This window comes from Salvelinus sp. IW2-2015, linkage group LG27 (assembly GCF_002910315.2).
Source record: "Salvelinus sp. IW2-2015 linkage group LG27, ASM291031v2, whole genome shotgun sequence".
Classification (NCBI taxonomy): Eukaryota; Metazoa; Chordata; class Actinopteri; order Salmoniformes; family Salmonidae; genus Salvelinus; species Salvelinus sp. IW2-2015.
The window spans coordinates 35,174,561-35,196,183 of NC_036867.1; the positions used below are offsets into that span (position 1 = coordinate 35,174,561).

The 21,623-nt window shown below is 44.2% G+C and overlaps 2 protein-coding genes across 2 annotated transcripts; one reads left to right on the forward strand and one right to left on the reverse strand.

Moving 5' to 3' along the window:
- Nucleotides 1-2,824: 2,824 nt before the first annotated feature.
- LOC111953260 (oxysterol-binding protein-related protein 11) lies at nt 2,825-13,736 on the reverse strand. Its single transcript, XM_023972418.2, has 13 exons — nt 13,325-13,736; nt 12,881-12,949; nt 12,401-12,576; nt 11,815-11,894; nt 10,210-10,410; nt 9,613-9,814; nt 8,354-8,496; nt 7,784-7,918; nt 6,609-7,086; nt 6,190-6,376; nt 5,614-5,796; nt 5,270-5,423; nt 2,825-4,912 (listed from the first exon to the last, which is right to left on the reverse strand). Exons 1-13 carry the CDS (start codon nt 13,450-13,452, stop codon nt 4,856-4,858), a joined length of 2,193 nt encoding a protein of 730 aa, XP_023828186.1. The 5' UTR covers nt 13,453-13,736; the 3' UTR covers nt 2,825-4,855.
- A 57-nt stretch (nt 13,737-13,793) lies between these two features.
- On the forward strand, nt 13,794-19,262 carry LOC111953261 (glycerol-3-phosphate dehydrogenase [NAD(+)], cytoplasmic). The gene is made up of 8 exons (XM_023972419.2): nt 13,794-14,304; nt 14,644-14,821; nt 16,451-16,591; nt 16,887-17,025; nt 17,151-17,263; nt 17,503-17,736; nt 17,899-18,005; nt 18,415-19,262. The coding sequence occupies exons 1-8, from the start codon at nt 14,264-14,266 to the stop codon at nt 18,509-18,511; spliced, it is 1,050 nt and encodes a 349-aa protein (XP_023828187.1). The 5' UTR covers nt 13,794-14,263; the 3' UTR covers nt 18,512-19,262.
- The last annotated feature ends 2,361 nt before the right edge of the window (nt 19,263-21,623 follow it).

Below are 21,623 nucleotides of genomic sequence, written 5' to 3' on the forward strand. Positions count from 1 at the left end.
ATGAGCACCGCGTGACAATCATTTCTGCATTGTCTTATCAGCTTTTCAGTTCAAATTCATCCTTTCTCCTTCCCTTCATATTTCCAGCAGTTCATTGTCTCTGAAGAGGAGTTTTCCCCTGAGCAGCAGCACTGTAAGCAGGAGTGGAGCCCTAGTCTGGGGCAAGATGACTGGAACATCATACAGATTAAAAAGGAACAGGAGGAATTCAGTATCATCCAGGAGGAGGAAGGCTGTATTCACTCCTGCTTGGGTGAACTCAGTCCTCACAAACCCAAAGTGAAGAATACAAAGACAGAATGGCCTCTACTGAACAGATCAAAACAGAATCTAAGGAAGTGGGTTTCACAGAGAAAACAAGTGACTCTCAGCCCCTGCACAAATCGAAGCAGACAAAAAAAAAGGAAAAAGCTTCATCAGCTCCAAGGGCAAAAATTCGATGGATCTGAAATCACAAGTGCAAAAGAGGAGTCACAGAGAAGATACAGCTCATCACTGTCAGTGATTGCCAATCTTAGCAAAACATTTGCCACAATCTAAATTTGCACATGACGAATTACACAAAGGACAAACCATTTTGCTGTAGTGATTGGTGAACGTTTAACTCAGATGGGAAAACTGAATTCTCATAGGCTCATGATACACTCGGGGACAAAACCGTATCGCTGTAATTGTGGCAAATGTTGTCCTCAGTGTGTATATCTGGATTCTCATATAAGGACCCACACGGGAGAAATCATATCACTGTCAGGATTGTGACAAATGTTTTGCTCGTGCATGTAAGTGTCATAGGAAGATTCACACAGGAGAGAAACTCATTCACTGTCAAGACTGTGGCAAAGTATTCACTTGGCTAGATGTTTCTAATCGCATAGGAAGACACAGGAGAGAAACAGCATCACTGTGGTGAATGTGGCAAGTGTTTTTCTGAAGTTCGGTATCTGACTTATCACATGAGGAGCCATACAGGGGATAAAATATTTAGGTGTAATGATTGTGGCAATCGTTTTCATTTTGGCACTGGTCTGAAAATTCATGAGGATTCACATAGGGGAGAAATCATATTGCTGCCAGGTCGGTAGAAAATGTTTTGCTCAGTGGTAGTCGGAGTTCTCACATTAGGATTCAAAAAGGGGTGAAGCCTCATCTGTCATTATTGTGGCAAATCATTTCTGCATGACCATAATCTGACTACGCATATGAGGGAAATCATATTGTTGCTTCAGTAGCAGATCTTTGAGCACTGGCAGTCACGAGAGTGCATATGAGGATAATCAGATGAGCGATACACCATTTTGCTGTCAGGATTGTTGTAAATGTTTCACGAATTGTTCCAATCTGGCTCACATCAACACCATCATCCCAGAAACCCTGGACCCACTCCAATTTGCATACCGCCCCAACAGATCCACAGATGATGCAATCTCTATTGCACTCCACACTGCCCTTTCCCACCTGGACAAAAGGAACCCCTATGTGAGAATGCTATTCATTGACTACAGCTCAGCGTTCAACACCATAGTGCCCTCAAAGCTCATCAATAAGCTTGGACTAAACACCTCGCTCTGCAACTGGATCCTGGACTTCCTGACGGGCCACCCTCAGGTGGTAAGGGTAGGTAACAACACATCCGCCCCTCAGCAGCGCGTGCTCAGTAACTCTTTACACCACTACTACTCTGTCATCTATGCATAGTCACTATAACTCTACCTACATGTACATACTACCTCAAGTAACCGGTGCCCCCGCACACTGACTCTGTATCGGTACCCCCCTGTATAGTCTCGCTATTGTTATTTTACTGCTGCTCTTTAATTACTTGTTACATTTCTCTTATTCTTAGCCGTATTTTTGGGAAACTGCATTGTTGGTTAGGGGCTCTTAAGTAAGCATTTCACTGTAAGGTCTGCGCACGTGACTAATAACATTTGGTTTGATCTGGCATATGAGACCGAGGGGAGAAACCACATTCGACCGTGACTGTTGCACATCTTTCACAATTGTCTGTTATATTTGACATTGCATATGGAAATTCACAGGATACATCTTACACGCGTCTGTCATGCTTTAGTGCCAGAAGTACATTGAATAGTCAAAGAACACCCAAAGAGAGAGAAAAAAAATGTATACGTCAAATGATTGCAACAAAGCAAAGCCTAAGGGGACACGTGGAAAGAATGCACAGAAACATGACTGTGTTCTGTGTGTGGGGGGGGGGGGGGGGGGAAGGGCATCAAAGACTGAGAGGCATTTTGTGAGTGGTGACGACAGTTCTCGGGCGATTAAGATATGACTGGGTGTTTAAGACTACCAATATTGTTTAACTTGCAATGTGAACACCGCCAGAATCACTGCACAAGTGGGCTCTTATCAAAGCTTGGTGGTGGAGGGATAACCTACATTTCTTGAATCTGTCCTGTGTCAACACGTTCACATCTCTCTCTCCCCCCCCCCCCATTTTAGCTGTGGTTCATTCTGATTTAGAACCAAAAAAAAAAGGTATTATTTGAAAGTGTGCTTCTTTTCATAAGGAATATTGAAGAGGGATTCGAAATTACGCCCAACCTAAACTGTTAGCCATGAAAGGCAAACACACAATTGTAGAGAAAGTTAGCTTCTCCTTATTGATTGTGGCTCACTAGAAACGCCCATTTGAAGAGTATTGAGATGGACCAGTTGTCGGCAAGGAATCCACTTTAGAATACTGGAGCAGTTTCATGATGTAAGTAATACACAGTCAATAAGGAAAATGTATCGGGTTATTAAATATTACTGTCGTATGAGCAATTTTTTTGGGGGGGGCGAAAGAGTTATTAACACGATACTCAATTGATAGGCAATTTATTTAATCAGTCATTACCACACATATCTTAGTCTACAAGGAGTCATGTTTCCTTCAATGTCAGTGCATTTCACATGTCAGCAAGACAAACAAGTAATATTCCAAACAACAAAGTCAACATGTATAACACCATTCAGGGGTCTGCGCTTCTAACGTCTTTCTTCAAAACAGGAAAGAATGCAACAAATACCTCAAAACAACCAATATTTACATACTATTGCATCATTCATAGCGGTGACGGGGGGGAAACAAACAGGGCTAGATTACAGAACTGGCACGCAGGGCATGTGCCCCGCCATTGCTTCCCCTTGGAGGTCGGGGCCCCCCAGAAAGCATAATGTGTAGAATTGCCTCAATATAGCTTTAAAACAGCAAATTGTTCTCAGGCTCATGCCAAAATGTGTAGAATAGCAGTATGAAACCGCTATAAATTAGCTGACTTCCAAATGCGGTAATCCGGGCCTGGGGGGGGGGGGGGTATGCTATACTTTTGGACTGGAAGAAGCACACAGGAAGNACACAGGAAGAGTGATTAAGGCACCATGACGTGGAGAGAATAGCTTATCAATGCAGAGTTGATAAGAGTCAAATCCCATGCGTCAAGCAGGTCTTCTCTTTGCATTCTGCCTATCAAAAAAGGGTTGGGAGAACCTTTCCAGGCTGATATTGACTGCATTGGTGTTGAGACTCAACTAGTGCTGTGTATTTCATACATTGGGGGGGGGGGCGAAAAATGTGATAACTAGCTTTTGAAAAGAAACACCACGAGGGAGCAATCTCATTCAAAACCAACTAATAAGGTGACGATATTAAGTTATATTCTGCTCTTAAAAATCAGAACAGACAGATATCCAGGAGATTAACATTCATTTTGAACCAGAAAAATAAGTAAAACATTTGTTTGCATATGAAAACAAATTGTGGAATTCAGACATAGTAACCAGAGTATAATAATACTTGTAGTACACAAAAAGACATTGGTCATCATGCGGTCCATTTTCCAAAATACCTCAAGGTGGACTATATCCCTTTGGGACTGCGAAAGGAATGATTGTTACTTTATCATACATCTCATATCAACAAATGCATTCACTTTGGGGGGCCTAAATCGTTAAAATACTATCTGTATCATGCCAAGCCTTGTCAATCATTTTGAAACATGGAATCATCCAAATTGAGAGGTCTGTGCAAAACCAAAGGAGTAATGTCATGAATTACCTACAGTATGAATTCAGGAACATTGTCCCCATTATAAACTTGTTCATTGTAGTGACAGGTTGTGTGTGTGTGTGTGTGTGTGTGTGTGTGTCTTATCCAAGCTGTGACATAACATGTGCAGGGTCATGTGCATTAGGCACCAAACGGAAGAAAAGTCAAAACAGGGAGAGACTGTATGTACTTATCCAATAACTAATTTACCGTTGTAAGACATTTTAAAACATTCTGTCGCATGCCCTAATGAACATGACCCAGGCCTTGCCAATCATATCCCAAAATATGGCTATCCAGTTCACACCGTCGAACGTCAATCGTGTACTTTGAAAGATGCACTTCCATTCTCGGTCTCGTGTGCAACATCACTGTAAAAAAAAAAWAAAAAAAAATCCCTCTGCTGAATCGTGATTCTTGAACACTTTAAAAACAACCCAAACGAGCGCGTCGTCATACGATTGTGAACGCGGCGTAAATGGAGTACCTTTTATCTGCTCAAGGAGATATGTCCTCATTCAGAGTGGATTATACAAAAAATGATCATCTGTACAAAAGCCTGTACCTACTACCTTGAGGTTTGAGTTGGACATCGAGTGGGAGATGAAACTATATAGCTTTTCATCACGTTATAGGGCTTTCCCCAATACTTTTGCATCCGTATGCATGTAAGTGGAGGTCGCGCTTTACCTCGACCGTTTAGGAAATAACCCCACACATTCACGCGCACACACAAACCAAAAAGAGAGCGTCAGTCTCGTGGCTACACCCGTTCTCGATGATAGATCTCACTGACCGGTAGGACTAAGTTTTCAGAGTGGGTGTTTTCCACAGTGGTTTGTGATACATCCAGCCTTCGCCCTAGCACAGAGAGAAGGAGAGAATAGAAAACATGACAAAATAAAAAGTACAATCTAAGATTTCCTGCTACGCAATTGTCATTTGAACCTGTAAATGTCTGACAGAAGAGAATCCATTATAAAATCCATTGATTCCTGAATATAAACTTTAAATGCCTCATTAGATATCATGTGTCCATTATCCTTGCATTCTTCTAGCAAAACTGTGTGTCAAAATGCCTGACCGCTTAACGAAACAGAACGTTTCCTGAAGAAAATGTGTGTGCCTGCTTCAGCTGTCTGTCCAGAGCTCCCCCAGGTCTTACTGAAGCAAGCGCGCTAAATATGAACAGGTTTGTCAAGACGATGTTCTACGTACCTCGCTCTCAAAATATCTGGTCCTCCATGGGGTCTCGGTCTCAGTGCGGTGTCTCTCCTCGGTCCTCTGTCTCTCCTCCAGGATCCTCTTGTACTCCGTGGCCTTCTCAATGTCCTTCTGACGCAGCGTCTCAGTCACATGCTGCCACAGGCGCCTAAAAACAGAGTTATCTATTTACATCATGACTATTAAATGGGACAAGGCACAATCAACAGAGGAGACATAATTAACTAAACATCTTATTTTTCATCTACAGTCCTTATCTATGCCACAACCTCACCTGAAAGCGGCGGAAACAAATCTGAGCATATTAATGCCAATATGAATTAACTTTTTGGTCTAACCTTGATTCAGTTGGTCCTTGCTTGTCGTTGGGGCGCACGCGCTTCTTGGTGACGGGCAGCTTGGTGACGTCCACCATGCGCGTGTCGCCGTTCTGGTAGCTGAACTCGAGCACGCCGTTCCACTCGCCCTGCACGCGGCACACCACGGCGCTGGTGGCGTTGTGCTTTACCTCCGCCGTCACCCTGCGTGAGGCGCCACGAGAGCAGGAGGACACATGGTCAACGTTATCAACCAATCACAGCCTCTCCGCACAAACTATGCAAAACAATTTGAGGTCACTTTAAGCCAGAGTTGTGGCTTTTGTCAATTATTCAAACACTTGTTTATTAACTCAATTTAAATTAATCTTTCTTTAGCCAGGATAATCCACTCCTCAACAGTCACTGTTTTCCAGGGAGTTCTAGGATCCCAAAAATATAATAGTTTAAATCTAAAAAACACAGTAACATAACATAGAACTAACTATATGAAGCCGTAACGGCACAGGGACCAAAAGCCAATGTAACAATTTAATGAAAGCATTAGAAATTCCTCTGCAGGTGTGTGTGTGCGCGCGCTCTGTGAGGGGCACCCACTTGTGCAGCTTGCCTCCGTAGAAGGGCTTGGTCTGGAAGGTGATGACTGCGGAGTATCCCGACTTGGTGCAGTTCACGTTAACCTTTCCCCCCAGTTCCACCCAGGGCACGGTAAGGATGGAGCGGGCGTAGGCACAGGGCAGCGTGAACGTGTACTCCTCGTCATGCTCCAGCAGGTACAGACAGCCTACACATACAGATTACAGTAAGGTTTATACCTTATATCCTGTTTGCATTACAGATCACTTTTAGCCAGAGGTTTGAAGTCAAAAGACTCAACAATAATTACTTCCTGTATGGAAGAAATGTCCACTCTCCCTTTGACATTGGTCTGAAGGAAGTAGGCCTAATCCCTTACCGAGTCTCTCCATTTCAAACCCAGTGCATTAAATCGATACTCCGTCTCTGGCCGGCCTTACCTTCCCCGATCATGGACACCCCGATGGACATGCCCATGAACTTGCTCTTGGTCCACACGTGGGTGTTGACACACATCCGCCTCTCGGGGCACTCGGCGTAGAAGCCCGACACGGGCGGGTGATGGGACACCTGCTCAGCCACGAAGCGCAACTGGTAACTACCGTCCTCCCCCTCGGTGGTGGGGCTTCCCTGGGGAGGAGAGGGGGGCGAGGGGGCATCCTTGGCAGGTTCCCCTGACCTGGGCACCCTCCAGGAGCAGTGGAAGCTCTCGCCGATGATGGGGTTATAGGGCTTCTTGGCGATGGCGCCCTTGCGGCCCTCGTGGAAGGAGGTGAGGTAGTACTCGACGAAGCGCACCATGCGCTCCTCGGGCCCTTGGCCGTCTGTGATGGCTACGAACAGGTCCGGGTGGGACATGAAGTCAGCGTACATCTCTAGCAAGGAGCGCTTCTCCAGGATGAAGGTGGGCAGCACCACCTGAGGAGACAGAACTATTTTATGCCTTAATAAAGCGGGTTGGGTTATTGACAATTGTTCAATAATCTAGTGTGTGATCTATAATGACATGTAGCTATGAGGTAAAGATTAAAAAAAAAGCTTCAATTGGAATTTGAGAACACATTCTCTTTTTTATGTCTTGACTAACTACCATCCGACACCCAACAGGCTTTGAGCCTACACTAGCTGCTGCGAACCATGGGAAACTGAATTTCACTGAAGTAGAGCTGTGACGATAATCGAAAATTATCGACGCCGACCATACAGATCGCTTATCGCAGGCATTTTGTAGCCTATATTAGAGAAATGTGAAGTCTGAAAGAAATAAGTTTGCTAATGTGTGATGTTAATGGGACAACTTATGGCTAAAACCTTCAACCTAGTAGTTTTAGTTTAAAAGATACACAAATAAAACTGGTGGCACATTAACTTTAAAACGTATCATTCTATTTATTGTTAACGCATCAATTCATCACCCAGCTCCACTATGAAGTCAACAAGAAGAATGAAACGACAAACCGAGGCATTTCTTAACACCAGTAATGCAGTCCTTTACATTAGCCAATCAGAGGACGGGAAACAAGACACTACTATGGTCTGTCTAGCTGGGCCTTGGTCCAGCCCGATGTATGTTTCAGGCTGTGTCCGGGGGGGAGCTTTGTGGAACTCGACCTACCCGCGTGAGGTCCATGCCCAGCTTGAGCTGCGAGAGCAGGTGTAGGACGACACTGCGCTCCTCCTCCACCGCCACCAGTTCCTCCTCCTTTTCCGTGAATGCGTCCTCCACCTCGTCCTCCCCGTCAATCTCCTCCTGGCAGGGGATACAACAATATTTACGTTGAGAACAACAAAAGGTGTGGCTTGCATCTTGAGAAACAGTCAAACTGAAGTACCTACAACAAAAAGCCATGATTGAAAAAAGGCCTTTATTTAGTTATATTTACCATCGTCCTCACCCGACCATGGACACATTGATAGACAAATTGATCATTGGAAACAGTGCTATACATTTAATTACTAAATAAAAAGTACTGAAGTCAAATTGTCCTGTCCAAAGAGATACGCCTATCACTTTTCAAATACTTTCTTTTCACATCGCCCTTTCTAGCACAGCTCCAGTAACTATGCTGGATGCGTAACCAGGCCACTCCTACTCAGAGCGTGATACGTACAGCTTCAGGTCAGTACAGTTTGGCTCGATAGTGGGAAAAGCCTTTTTGGGTCTAGTAATGTTCTGTGTCCTTACCCCTGAGAAACTGCAGGGCTCTGTGGCACTGAGCTCCAGGAGGCTCCCCTCCAGTGGCCCTCCCTCGGTGCTGAAGCTGTCCAAGGGCCCGCCATTCTTCAGGATGTCCGGCAGCTTGGGCTCCAGCCACTCGATGGTGGGCCCTGTAACACCCGACACAGCGGCGGCCGCCACGACCTTTAGCTCAGAGGTACTCATGCTAGGCTACGCTACAAGGCCCCTTGAGGCTACCAGACCAAAACAACAAGGTTGTAGCCAGCGACCATTCAAGAAAGACCCAGGCTGGCGTATTACCTGACAGTTCCCTAGGACCACAGGATGAGACGTTAACTCGATCCCCGGTACACGGGGAGTATCGAGATACATTTTATGCCCCGCCAACAGGAAACCGCCTGATTGGTGGGTTAGTGTTTGGGTGGGAGGAGAGGCCCATTCAAATTAGCACAGCCCACACAATCCTTGACAACTTTTCCTGATTGGCTGGTCCCCGGGTTCCGTCCTGTTTGTGGGCCTAATGAAATATGGATGCCAGGTAACAAGATCTCTTACGATCTCCTTCGTCAAACCGGGAACTTGACAGCTTTTCACCGTTTCCCCTATTCCACAATGTCTGGTTGGCTCTGTCAAAAGAAATGGCTGAGGTCGTAGCAGCCATACACTTCTGGTAAGTCTCTTGGCTGTCAGTATGGTGCGGTGTGATCAAAAAGGAAGAAAGGTGGTTAATTGGGAGAGCTGTTATTACTCAGTTACCCAATGAGAGATCTGGTTACCAGCCTAGACAGCCGGTAAGAATAAGTACCGCTCCCTCATCAATTATGTAAAATAATTCCACTGTCGGCTTTCGGGTAAAACATCTGGACTGGGAGGAGATGTGGACATGTGCAATTCCATGATTTGTGAGGTAGAATTGTGCAAGCACACAATGGGTGTCTAGTACATGTCACATACAACTAAACATGACTAAAACCCTTCTTGGAAACAAAACACCTTCAAGACTTCCATGGCTAACTTTGAGAAATGGGTCAAGGAAAAGGTAACTTAAACAGTTTCTACCTTGCTCTCTTCAGTGGTAAATGAACCATCTAGAAGGCAAATCTGAGAAAGCCGGGCAATAAAGATCTACCCACTGAAAAAACGAACAGTGCGTGTACACAGATCCCTTTCTTTTCATTGGAGTTCATCCATAAATGAACATTCATTACTGTCACCAGTAGTGACCTACTCCCCCTCCCCTCCAGGCCCCCAGCGGTCACCCTCACCTCCCAGGGAGCTCCTCTGGCGGGCCACCTGCTGCAGCTGCAGGATGTGCAGGCAATCGTTGAGGCAGTTCATGGTGGCCATGGAGGTGGCCTTGAGCATCAGCAGGTCCTGGTCTAGCGGGGAGAGGGGGCCCGCGGCTGGGGGCAGGCCCTCGATGGTCTGGATCAGGTCTCGGTGCTGGCCCTGGGCCTGGGTCATCATCTGGGAGTAAAGAAGAGCGGAAGAAACCGGAGGAGTAAGTTGATACCGATGTACAAATGTGCTTACTGTATCCATCATTAGATTAAAACAAGAAGTCCCTGTAACCTAGTCCTAGATGAACAATCTTCATAAAATGACACTAAACAAAAAAAGATGGGTAAAAAGACTAAGAAGAGAATACCTCTGACAAAATACATTTCAAATAAGGCAGAAGAGATATTCTTCTCTCCACCACCGGCTATTCCTGTTGCGACGCGAAGTTATAACAACAAAAAAACCTGATGGAAAATACAAAAACACTAAGAAAAAGAACAAAAAGAACCTTTAAGCTACGCTAAACCCCACTTCTATTTTGGTTCCTGAGGTAAAAGCTACCATCCCTATCCCCAGCCTACCTCTCTGGCGTCAAGCAGATGGTCAGGCAGCAGGGACCTCTTGGAGGAGTACAGCGAGGAGCCCTTGTGGAGCTGAGTCATGCTGAAGAAGGAGGCAGCGTTCTGGTTCTGGAGCTGGCTAGGCCTGCGCTGGGACAGGGGCGAGCTGGCGCTCCCCTGAGATGCCATGGAGTAGCTGCGAGACTTGGGCGGAGGGTTACTCTGGACAAAGACAAGATGGTCAACAAATTTGTCATACAGTGAATCTCATCTGTGATAGGATCTTTAGATAAGTATATTTTGATCATTGGAGCTTGTGGAACGTAAGTAAAGTTGCCCCCTAGACTCGGATATTGGGTCAGTTTAGTATTTCCCTCACTAATGGTTACAGCATAGAGATCGAGGCCTCATCTTTGTATCTGTGCCATTATATARTGTGTGTGTGACAGCATGGGCAGCGACATTGAGGCTTAGGCCATTGTCGTCTTTGTTATTGGCTGATTGCTCCCAACTTATAAGAATCCCCACCAGTTGACTACTTTAAAAATGGTGGAAGCACTCAATGGAAATGTCTATGTTAAAACGAGTTATACATCTATATTAGTTACAGCTTGGATTGTGGTAGGGGAAAAGGATCCTAGATCTGTACCTCGGGGAATCTTAACCTATGGAGCCATCTTGTTTGTGACTATTTGTGTGACCTTATGGTGTCATGTCAGTGTGCTCTGGAAATGTTGATTGTCTTCAACTCAAGTGCTCAAGATGCGAGACGAATTAAGGCCAATAATGTGAAGTGTACTGAATCGAGTCGTTATGGCTACGCCACAATTTACCCAAGAAGAGTTTGCATCATGCTTGTGGTTTGTCACATTCTGTCTTATCATCAGTATTTCAATAGAAAATGTACATCTGTTAGGAAGTAAAACCAACTGAGTAATAGACTCACTGACTTCAGCCAAGAACGTAAGATCAAAGTTGTTTTTTAAGGAAGTGTCACATCCCCCCCACCCACCCCTCATTTGTCTGCTATGATGCAGCCAGGGGTGTCTTTGGTGTGTTACAACACTACACTCAAAGTCTAGCATCTAGGATGGTCTTGGCTCATAACTAAGCTAAATTAATAGTAGCTAGAGTTCCCCATCAATGTGTTCTCATTATCAAGCACAAACACTACTACATCTAATCTAAATACAAGACATCCGCTCTCCACTTCTGTTATGAAGCTCATGTTACAGGCAACCATGGACACGATCAATAACAAAACGAGCTAGTAGAGAGTGTCTGGTTCAAGGGAAAACATTGTTGCGAGTGAGAAAGAGCTTGTGATGGTGAGTGCGTATGCATGCAACTGTGTGTGTGTGTGTGTGTGTGTAGTGTGTGTGTGTGTGTGTGTGTGTGTGTGTGTATGCATGCAACTGTGTGTGTGTATGCGTGCAACTGTGTGTGTGTATGTGTGGCAACTGTGTGTGTGTATGTGTGCAACTGTGTGTGTGTATGTGTGCAACTGTGGTGTGAACTGTGTGTGTGTGTGTGTGTGTGTGTGTGTGTGTGTGTGTGTGTGTATGCAACTGTGTGTGTGCGCCTGTGAAAGTGGGTGCGTGTCAGACGAAAAGCCCTTGCCTTTACCTTCCCCATGGCCTCAGTGTGGTGCTGCGTGCAGATCTGCAGCCGGCTCACCCAGTGCTGTCTCTCTTTGGCGTCCGTGGCTGGAAGACAACACCACAAGGTCACATTCATTAGTGCACACGGTTGCAAAATGTTTTGCAACTGAACATTCAAACAAGTTTCCTATTGGGTATGTTCAGTTAGTGCATCCCTGTTTCAGTCGGTTTTCTTTAGTTTGGTGCCTGAACAGAGTTAACTMATTACAGTGCAGCAGAGTGAATCTCTCCGCATGGATCAATAACGACAACGTTATCCCTCGCCGACCGAGGATAATGAGAAAACCGCCATTATCGCGTATTGATTTGGATATGTTTTACATGCTTTCTCCCCTTCCTGAAGTCTTGGTACAATAGTCTGACAGTGACTAGATGTGTATATTGCCTGTCCAACTACTGACTGACGCATTGAGGATATAATAACATTGTGTTGAAATGCAAACCATACATGTCCAGTAGTAGACTACTCAAACAGCATGACACTTGTATGAGTTGTTGTAGCTGTTTTGATTGGTGAGGAGTGTGAGAGACAGATAGTGTGTGCGTTTCACCTCGGAGCTTGTATTGTTCCCCACTGATGGCATTAACCGTGAAGGTGTGGGAGTCCTCGTCGCTGGGGGATATGACCGCCCCTGCCAAGGGGAGTGTCCCGCGAGGTTTCTGGGGCCTGGACTGCTCATTGACAAAGTACTCCAACAACCCTGCCTCATTGTTGAGGACAAAGAACCTGCATGAAGAGCAGAACGTTCAATTCAGAAGACGCTCTTATACAGAGCGATTTACATGACCTATAGAAGAAAATAAGGTCGGGAGCCTTGCGAGGGCATAGACAGATTTTTCATCTAGTTGGCTCAGGGATTCTAACCAGTGACCTTTTGGTTACTGGCCCAATGCCATTGAGCTCAAGATGCTTGTTGGCAAAGCATTGAATCAATTCAATAGTATGTTGATTTGATCAAATTGTAAATACTTTTACTAAATGCACATAGCACTGTTTAATCAATGTTCTTCAACCTGGGCTGCCCACTCACCTATATTGCCATCCTGTTACCAGGTTGGTGTATTTCATCAGGTAACCGTCAATATTTTCCATGTGGTCACTGAATAGAGCAGAGATTGAGAAAATGATTGACAGTTAACAAACACGCTAGTTATGCTACAATAACAGCAATTGGTTGGCAAAGTTCAACTCCAGATGAACATTTACATTTAAGTCATTTAGCAGACGCTCTTATCCAGAGCGACTTACAAATTGGACCTCTGATTCAACTCTGACTAGCCTGTTAACTAATAACTAAGTCAGTAAGCTCAGCTAGAAACCATAGCTGGCTAAACAGCTAACATTTGACCAAGGGCTTGCTAGTTAACCTTACCAACTGAAGATGTGTGTTGCACTGCCTATTAACCAAACAAATAACTGCAGCTAACTAGGTTTGCACGATTGGTTAGCCTAGCTAGTTAGACAGAGAGCATACCTGTACTGCCAGCCTTTAGAACTCCCTCTCCCAGAACTACCAGGCGTCCCTTTCTGGGGAAAGACATCCAGTTTCCCTTCACTGTCTGATATTCGTATTGCCGTGGCGGTTTCTCCTTGCATAGTCATAGCCAACGTTATAGCTAGCTAACAAGCTACAAACCTTGCCAGAAACGTTAGCTAGCTTGACAGCTAGTCACACAGCAATCTCTAATCTGATTTGCTAACTTGAAGGCCTTGCTCACAGATGGATTTATTCGGTTTATGCCTTTACAAAACACATAGTTTTTCATGAACGATAGCTATCTAAACGACTGATTAAGTAATCCATCACAATATATTCTTATAAAAACAGTGGCGTGCTAGCTAGCTAGGTCGTGAGCTTGGGGTTTACATGATCCAAATCGCTGCTAACAGGCTTCACGACGACGCGTCACGGAACTGGAGTCATGTGATTCAATTCCATGAAAGGACTTCCGCATTGGCAAAACAATAGGGACATTTGTGGCATACAAAGTTTGTCAAAATAGGTTGCAGTTGTAGAAATAGAACACGTCTTCAAATATATCCTGCACATACCCCATCGAGCTACCGCCGGCATATATTTCAGTCGTGTTGCATGACAAACTGAGAATTTTGTATCTCCCCCGAGCTCGGCAAATCGAGAAAATTATAGGACTTTCTCCATGGATAAATGTCTCTCCATACTTGTCATGACAGGTTCGTCGTGGTGGCACACCCAGAATAACCCTACTGTTATCTAACCTGTACAAACCTTTCCCTTCTTTTATATACAGGGTCAAAGGGCGGTGTGCTAATAATAATGTGCTGCCCACACGACTAGGGCGTGTAAGGAAGTTATGGACATGGTTATAAACACGGCATTTTACTGATCCCTTAACACTGTTCAAGGAATCGTGGCTGCTACTCTACCTTAAAAATGCCTGCTAAGAAAGTGTGCATCGTTGGATCTGGAAACTGGTATATTTATGCTCTTTCTCTATTTGCATGTGCCTGCATTCGACAGAATTGTATCATGAGTTCCACTCATTGATTCATAATGTAGCCAACTAAGTGCTGATATTTGGCTAAATTGACAACTTGCATGTAGTTTCATAGAAGATCAAACATAGAAGTTTGATTTACATTCATTGAATGTAGGCTTGGGGATATGCAAGCCATTCCGTGTACTGTTATAATCTGGTTATGGTACCCCCAAGATATATTTAGCATGTTGTTCATTTTGCGACTGGGATTTTGAAAATATGAATGGTGTTATTCCATTGCCCTCCAATCTAATCCGTTTTCATCATCTCCTAGGGGCTCTGCGATAGCCAAAATCGTTGGTCACAATGCAAAGGGATCCAACAGGTTTGACCCCATTGTTAACATGTGGGTGTTTGAAGAGATGATCGATGGCAAAAAGTTAACAGAAATCATCAACACAGAGCATGAGAACGTCAAATACCTACCKGGTCACAAGCTTCCCAAAAATGTGGTTAGTATTGTGTTTTGTTTAATATTAGATTTTTGTCTCAAGATTACAAATCATTGAGTTGGGCAATACAGCTGGAGTTAACGTTATCTCCGGACATGCTTTGCGGTTGTGTAAAAGGATACACACAGATAAGATGAGTGAAGTTTGACCTATACAGAGATGATAACATATCCGTCTGGGGTTGTTCACAAGGACCCAAGGCATTCTGCCTTATCCCTAGGGTTCTCAGCTTTAAGCACTGTTTACCGGTGGGCCCGTGTAAAACTACAACCCCATCTTTGTTTTAAAGTTCAGAAACGTCAATGATCATCGCATGCAATGCAGTTTTTGAAACATGGAATTATCTTTCATATCAGTGAGAAATAATCTTTCATATAAAAAAGATGCACTTACTGTATCGGTTTGCACTGAGCCATAGGGCTGTGTGTATGCATAGTATGGGATCAATATCATGCCAACTGTGTTCCTCCAGACGACAAAACTACACTTCCTTTCCAGTTACGCTTACACACAGGTGTTTAAGCACGCTAGATATCTAATTAGCACAGGTGGTCTTCTCTGCCTTCCATTAGTCTTCCTTAATAAAGCGCTGTAACATGGCCATATGGGAACACAAACCCTAACCTTATAAAATAGTGCTGGGTTAAGAAATCTAGACAGTTCTAGACATATCAGGATATTATTTTTGACAATATCATGTAGTTTTGACAATATCGCAATATGATTTTTTTGTTAGTTGTCCAGTATTTTTCCTTWGCTTTTTTTCCTAGCTTGTTCTCCATCTTTTTAAGTAGGGAGCCAATTTGTTTTCAGCACTTTTATTTCCCTGACCGATCCAAACTCGTTTTCTCATGTTCTTGCTTGTCCCTCTGCAGCTACGGTGAACAGTTTGGAACATCGAATCGCAATAAAATCACAGTATCGAATCGCAATACATAGAATTGTGAGAATCGCAATACATATCGTATTGGCRCCTAAATATCGTGATAATATGGTATTGTGAGGTCCCTGGAAATTCCCAGACWTACTATAAAAGGTGTGTAGTAATTTAGACTTAMGTTTTTTGGAAATTATTTCTTGCTGCTATGAAAGATACTTTCCTTATATTTCCAAAACCGTACCGCAAGTGATATGTTAACGTTCAGAACGAGCGTCGAGGCTCTTAACAAAACTCCCCCGGCCAGAATATACCTTCATGAATAGATGCTTAAGGTAGTTGGCATTCTATGAACGGCCTACCAGTCTGACATGCCTTGCTTTCCACTATGCCAAGACTTAATGTGGGTGTTATTGTATCCAGCCGCCCCTTTTGCCAATTCCTTAAATGACCCTGTAACAAAATAACATCACATAACATATTGTAATCACAGGAGGYTGGTGGCACCTTGATTGGGSAGGACGRGATCRCGGTAATGGCTGGAGAGGAAAAAAATGGATTGGTATCAAACCCATGGTCTCTACGTGTTTGATGCCATTCCATTCGCGCCGTTCCAGCCATTATTWTGAACCGTCCTCCCCTCAGCTTCCTCCACTGCGTAATGTAGATTCATGATAAATGATACTACACAGTAACATCCATCATGAATAGTACAATGTATCATGCTATCTTTTCCCGCTCCAATTTACCAGGTTGCTGTTCCAGAAATCACAGAAGCGGTGAAAGGGGCCAGCATACTGATCTTTGTCATTCCACATCAGTTCATTGGGAGGCTATGTGATCAGATGAAACCTCATCTTACACAGGGAACCATTGGGATATCCCTCATCAAAGTAATGTCATTTAGCTCTTTTTCACACCAGCTCTCACGTAGAAAAAACATTGCTAAAATCTATAAAATGTATAAGTCTGACTTTACTCTGGCTTCATATCGGGCTTCTTATCACTCAGGGAAAGTCTCAGCTGTATGAATTTATCATCATGGCTATGATTATACACTCATTATGTAACAGCAGCCTAGTCTAAAAAAATGCAGCCACCCAAATGCTGGTAACTAGGGTATATGTTACAMAATGAGTGATTTTGAAGGCAGCCTAAGATCTCTTTTCTGCCCTGGTCCTTATTCAGGGCATCGATGAAGGCCCCGAGGGCTTGAAGCTCATCTCTGACATCATCCGTGAGAAACTGGAAATCGAGGTTAGCGTCCTGATGGGGGCCAACATTGCCAACGAAGTGGCTGATGAGAAGTTCTGTGAGACCACAATTGGTAAAATATTTTTCCATAATATTATCTAGAATAGTGCTGTAATGTTTCGTGTCCTCCTCGGCTTGCGTTGCAACTCCCGCGGATGCAGTTACGTGTACCTTGACTTTCTATCACTACCGGAACAGGAGCTAAGAACGAAGCAAACGGACATATCTTTAAAGAGCTGCTGCAGACTCCCAACTTCAGGATCACCGTGGTGCAGGAGAGTGACACMGTAGAACTCTGTGGGGCTCTCAAGGTACAATTTACATTTCAACTCAAAGAGAACAACTTCCGCTCCATCTAGCTACGTCGTGAACGTAACTTACACAGGAGGCCTATGCTTCGCTGCACTGCACCTCTGTTTTATTTGCTCACATTGTCAATTATTTTTTTTTAATTTTTTTTTTTACAAATCATGAATCATAATGCTGATAGAAATWGAGTAGAAAACTGCAGATAACACTCATGATTCCTTACCCACTCTCTCCTTCCCAGAATATTGTAGCGGTGGGCGCTGGGTTCTGTGACGGTCTGGGCTTTGGGGACAACACCAAGGCTGCAGTGATCCGGCTGGGGCTGATGGAGATGATCGCCTTCACCAAGCTGTTCTGTAAGGGCCAGGTTTCCTCCGTGACCTTCCTGGAGAGCTGTGGGGTCGCCGACCTGATCACCACCTGCTACGGGGGGCGCAACCGCAAGGTGGCCGAGGCCTTCGCCAAGACGTCCAAGGTGACATATCTAGACAAATGCGATTCAAGGATGTGACTGTGCTGTGACCAGTGCAACTTTTAACTGTTTTGTCAGGTTGATAACGGTTAAGATATTAATATCCATCACTTCAAGAAACTTGTGTGTGTGTGCTTTAAGTAACTATGTTGCATACCTTTCCAGTCTATTGAAGAGCTAGAGGCTGAGATGCTCAATGGCCAGAAGCTCCAAGGCCCACAAACCTCCGCTGAGGTGTTCAAAATTCTCAAGAAGAGAGACATGATCAGCAAGTGAGTACAGATCTTTCACCTTAAAGTGAGACTCAGCGATATGACTTTGCTTGCTCTCACACAGTCACACAGAGTATCTGCGTATGTGCACTGTTCCTGCTTCACGCTACTACAACATGATGGCTATGGGTTCAAAATAGTGAAGAAGTTTAGCCTCATGCTTCAACGCTCTTGTGGAAATTGTGGCCTGATTTTTTTTAAAGTTTACTTCGCGCATCGCTGAGCCTACCTTCAATACATTTAATGACTTGCAAATGTTCCTCCAATATTCCTCTACTCATTCACCACATACATTTTCATCAAATTAGCTGCAAATAGGAACTGAAGCTCTCCTCAACAAATGTGTGAGTGCTGCTAATGGAACCACCTCTTGCTGCATTGAGATTTAGTGCAATGTTTTGTCTTGTAGGTTTCCGTTGTTTGCCTCTGTGTACCAGATCTGCTTTGAGGGAAAAGCTGTGCAGGAGTTTATCACATGTCTGCAGAGCCACCCTGAACATATGTGATCACTCTGGAACCTGCAGCCATGGAACCTGCAGCTCCTCCAATGGTGTAGAGTGAAGTTGCCCCTAGATGCTGATCTTGTCAGTTTTGCATTCCCCTATGGTTAGGTTGGGATTGGAGAGGGGAAGCTGATCCTAGATCTGTACYWATAGGGCAACTTCACCCCCGGAGCCACTTCCAGTAGCACCATCATACCATCAGAGGGCAGCAGTGCTGCATAAATGTTTATTCATWACACTGTAACTACCTAAAAATGTAACTGTAACCACTAAATATTCCTTATCATTTGATACTAAGTCTGAAGAACCACTACTTAACGTACTTTGTCGCATGTTCAWATGTTTTTATGTTTTGATTGTGTGTCAGCTTATCAACTAAACTAACTACACTTGACAATGTAAAGTAATCTTTGTTGGTTACAAAAATGTTTTCTATTCATTTAACAATTTTACAATTTGTGGAACAATTATTCTCAAAATAATAATTTTGAGTGAAAAACAAATGTATTGTGACTCTTTTGTTTCACTTCATCTTGTCACATGGGGGCACACTTACTCTAGCTGCATTGGGGCGGGAGGTAGCCTATTGGTTAGCGCGTTGGACCAGTAACCGAAAGGTTGCTAGATAGAATCCCAGAGGTGACAAGGTAAAAATCTGTCATTCTGCCCCTAAACCCACTGTTAGGCCGTCATTGTAAATAAGAATTTGTTCTTAACTGACTTGCCTAGTTAAATAAATAAAAAAAGAAATTGATGTCACTTGCCCTTTTTAACTTTGAAATCCTTTCAGAGGATAACAGTGAACAATACAGTTTGAAATAGTTAAGATGAGGGAGGAATAACAAAGATACGTTTATTTGATTGTCTAATGTTGTCCGTGCAGATGTTTTGAAAGAAAATGAAAGACCATATTTATTTTAATTAGATGTTCCCCTGATGAAAGAAGGATTGCTTATGTTTAACTGATTTAAATCAGCTTTTCATAACAATTACATTTATCTAGTTCTTGCCTTCACTTCAAAGATGGCCTACTTATCCTAGAGAACACAGATGTAAATGTTGTACAGATATTCCACAAACCCATTCCCTGGAGTCTTCTGTGACACAACCATATCAGACCCAGGATTAAAGAACAATCGTGGCCCTTGTCTCTCCATCTCTTCTGGCTGTATCACAGTGAGAAGAACAGAGGCTTAGTGGGATAGCGAGTAATCAGCTAGGCCTTTGACTGTCCCATYAGATCAGAGGGACCTTGATGCTTCCATCCATCCCTCCACGCTTCCACCTTGTCCGTAGCCACGACCGTGTCCAGCCATGGTTCACTCTTTCCTGGGTAACCCGACGAGGAGGAGGCCTCTCTTCTGGTTGACAGCTCCACAGACGGGCTGCCCCAGATCCCACACATCCCTGTACATCAAAGGGCCCAACGGAAGGCAGGGGGCCACGGAGATGGCAAAGGCCCAGGTTGAGGCACCCTGTCCGCCCCTGTTTCCCGTGGGACATGGGGCCCCAGGAGAGGACCTGTGTGGGGTCTTCCAGAAGGTTAGGCTCCCCTTCACCTCCAGCTGAAGTGTCATCAGTGTTTTGATGTGAGACAGTGAGAGCCTTGTGCAGGTTGGGACCCTGATCCTCTGTCACAAAGAGAAGAKGTGCACCTTCAGTCCTGGGCTTGAAAGAGCAGCTTAWTCACCATGGTAACTGCACTGAGGCCAACTAGTCCCTACACAACACTGTCCCATTGTGAGAGAGAGTGAGTCTTGGACTTAGGAGGTCGAAAGTGAGCAAAACAAGAGTGTGAGGTCTGGATAGTTCATGGTTGAGATATCACTGAGTCTGCATGCTGCTGACAAATATATCTACTTATCCAATTATAGCAGTACAAGTTGACAGTGCGACTGACTTGGGTTCAAACCTGGCTCTGCTGGGTGACACGAGACTGTGTTAGCCCGCTTAGCTAAAGCCTAGGCATTAGTTTGAGGTACTAACGCAAGTTGTCAAGTCTCAGGCAAAGGTTCCTCATTTAACCAGTGTGGTTCTGAACCACCTCTGTTCCAGCACCAACAAATCAAGTCATTACATGAGGATTAACTCAACATTTTGCAATATTGAGTTTCAACAAACAGTGTTCGCTGTGATTTACTGCGTGTAATGAGGTGGGGTGAGTTTTTCACTGTTGGTTGATCACACCTGTGTCTCACATGGATGGTTCTGTCAGTGTTCCTCCTCCAAACGTTTCCCCAGGCCTTGCAGGCTCTATATGGGCCACCCCAGGCCCCAACCACCTGGCTCTCACAACCTTATATTTATAACAGTCGTATAATTCTAGTTCTGCGTGAAATCCCACACAGACTAGAATATCTTGCTCGGTAAGCTATATAACCTGTGTTCAAATAGGATCTATTTTCTTTCAAATATTAGATTTTTTCACTGGTACTTCATCGAACACAGTGCGATGGAAGCAAAGGAGTAGTGCAAACCTGTACCCTATATGTAAAATGTATGCACGCATGACTAAGTCGCTTTGGATAAAAGCGTCTGCTAAATGGCATATATTGTTATATTATAAACTGGGTGGTTAGAGCCCTGAATGCTGATTGGCTGACAGCCGTGGTATATCAGACCGTATACCACGGGCATGACAAAACATTTATTTTTACTGCTCTAATTACATTGATAACCAGTTTGTAATAGCAATAAGGCACCTCGGGGGTTTGTGGTATATTGGCCATATACCACACCCCTTCATGCCTTATTGCTTAATTATAGTATTACTGTACCTGGCATTTCAGTTTGATTGGGCCTAAGTATTTGAAAGAAAACTAACACTAGTGGAATCCAGGTCTGCTATACCCAGTTTGTCTGTTTTTCAGAATATGATCAGTGATGCTGAATGTCAAAGGGTGGGGGAGAGGGGGAAGCAACGGCCCATCCTACATCCTCTCTGTACACACACAGCTAATTAAGGGCCTGATCTCCTCAGCTGTCACTGACACAGTCTCTTTACATGTCAATGCCAGCCGAATGGCTCATCATCAGCGCTCCCTCCTGTCCCAGGGCCTCATAGGAAAATAAAACAGACAAAAATGCCTTGTCCTCGCCCAGCTGCCAGTCTCAC

Excerpts from the sequence above, each read along its gene's own strand:
- LOC111953260 (XM_023972418.2), bottom strand. The coding sequence starts at position 13,452 with ATGACTATGCAAGGAGAAACCGCCACGGCAATACGAATATCAGACAGT. Across the intron at positions 12,950-13,324 it reads TCTAAAGGCTGGCAGTACAG|TGACCACATGGAAAATATTG; the intron begins GTATGCTCTCTG and ends TGCTCTATTCAG. Across the intron at positions 7,087-7,783 it reads TGGGCATGGACCTCACGCGG|GTGGTGCTGCCCACCTTCAT; the intron begins GTAGGTCGAGTT and ends CTGTCTCCTCAG.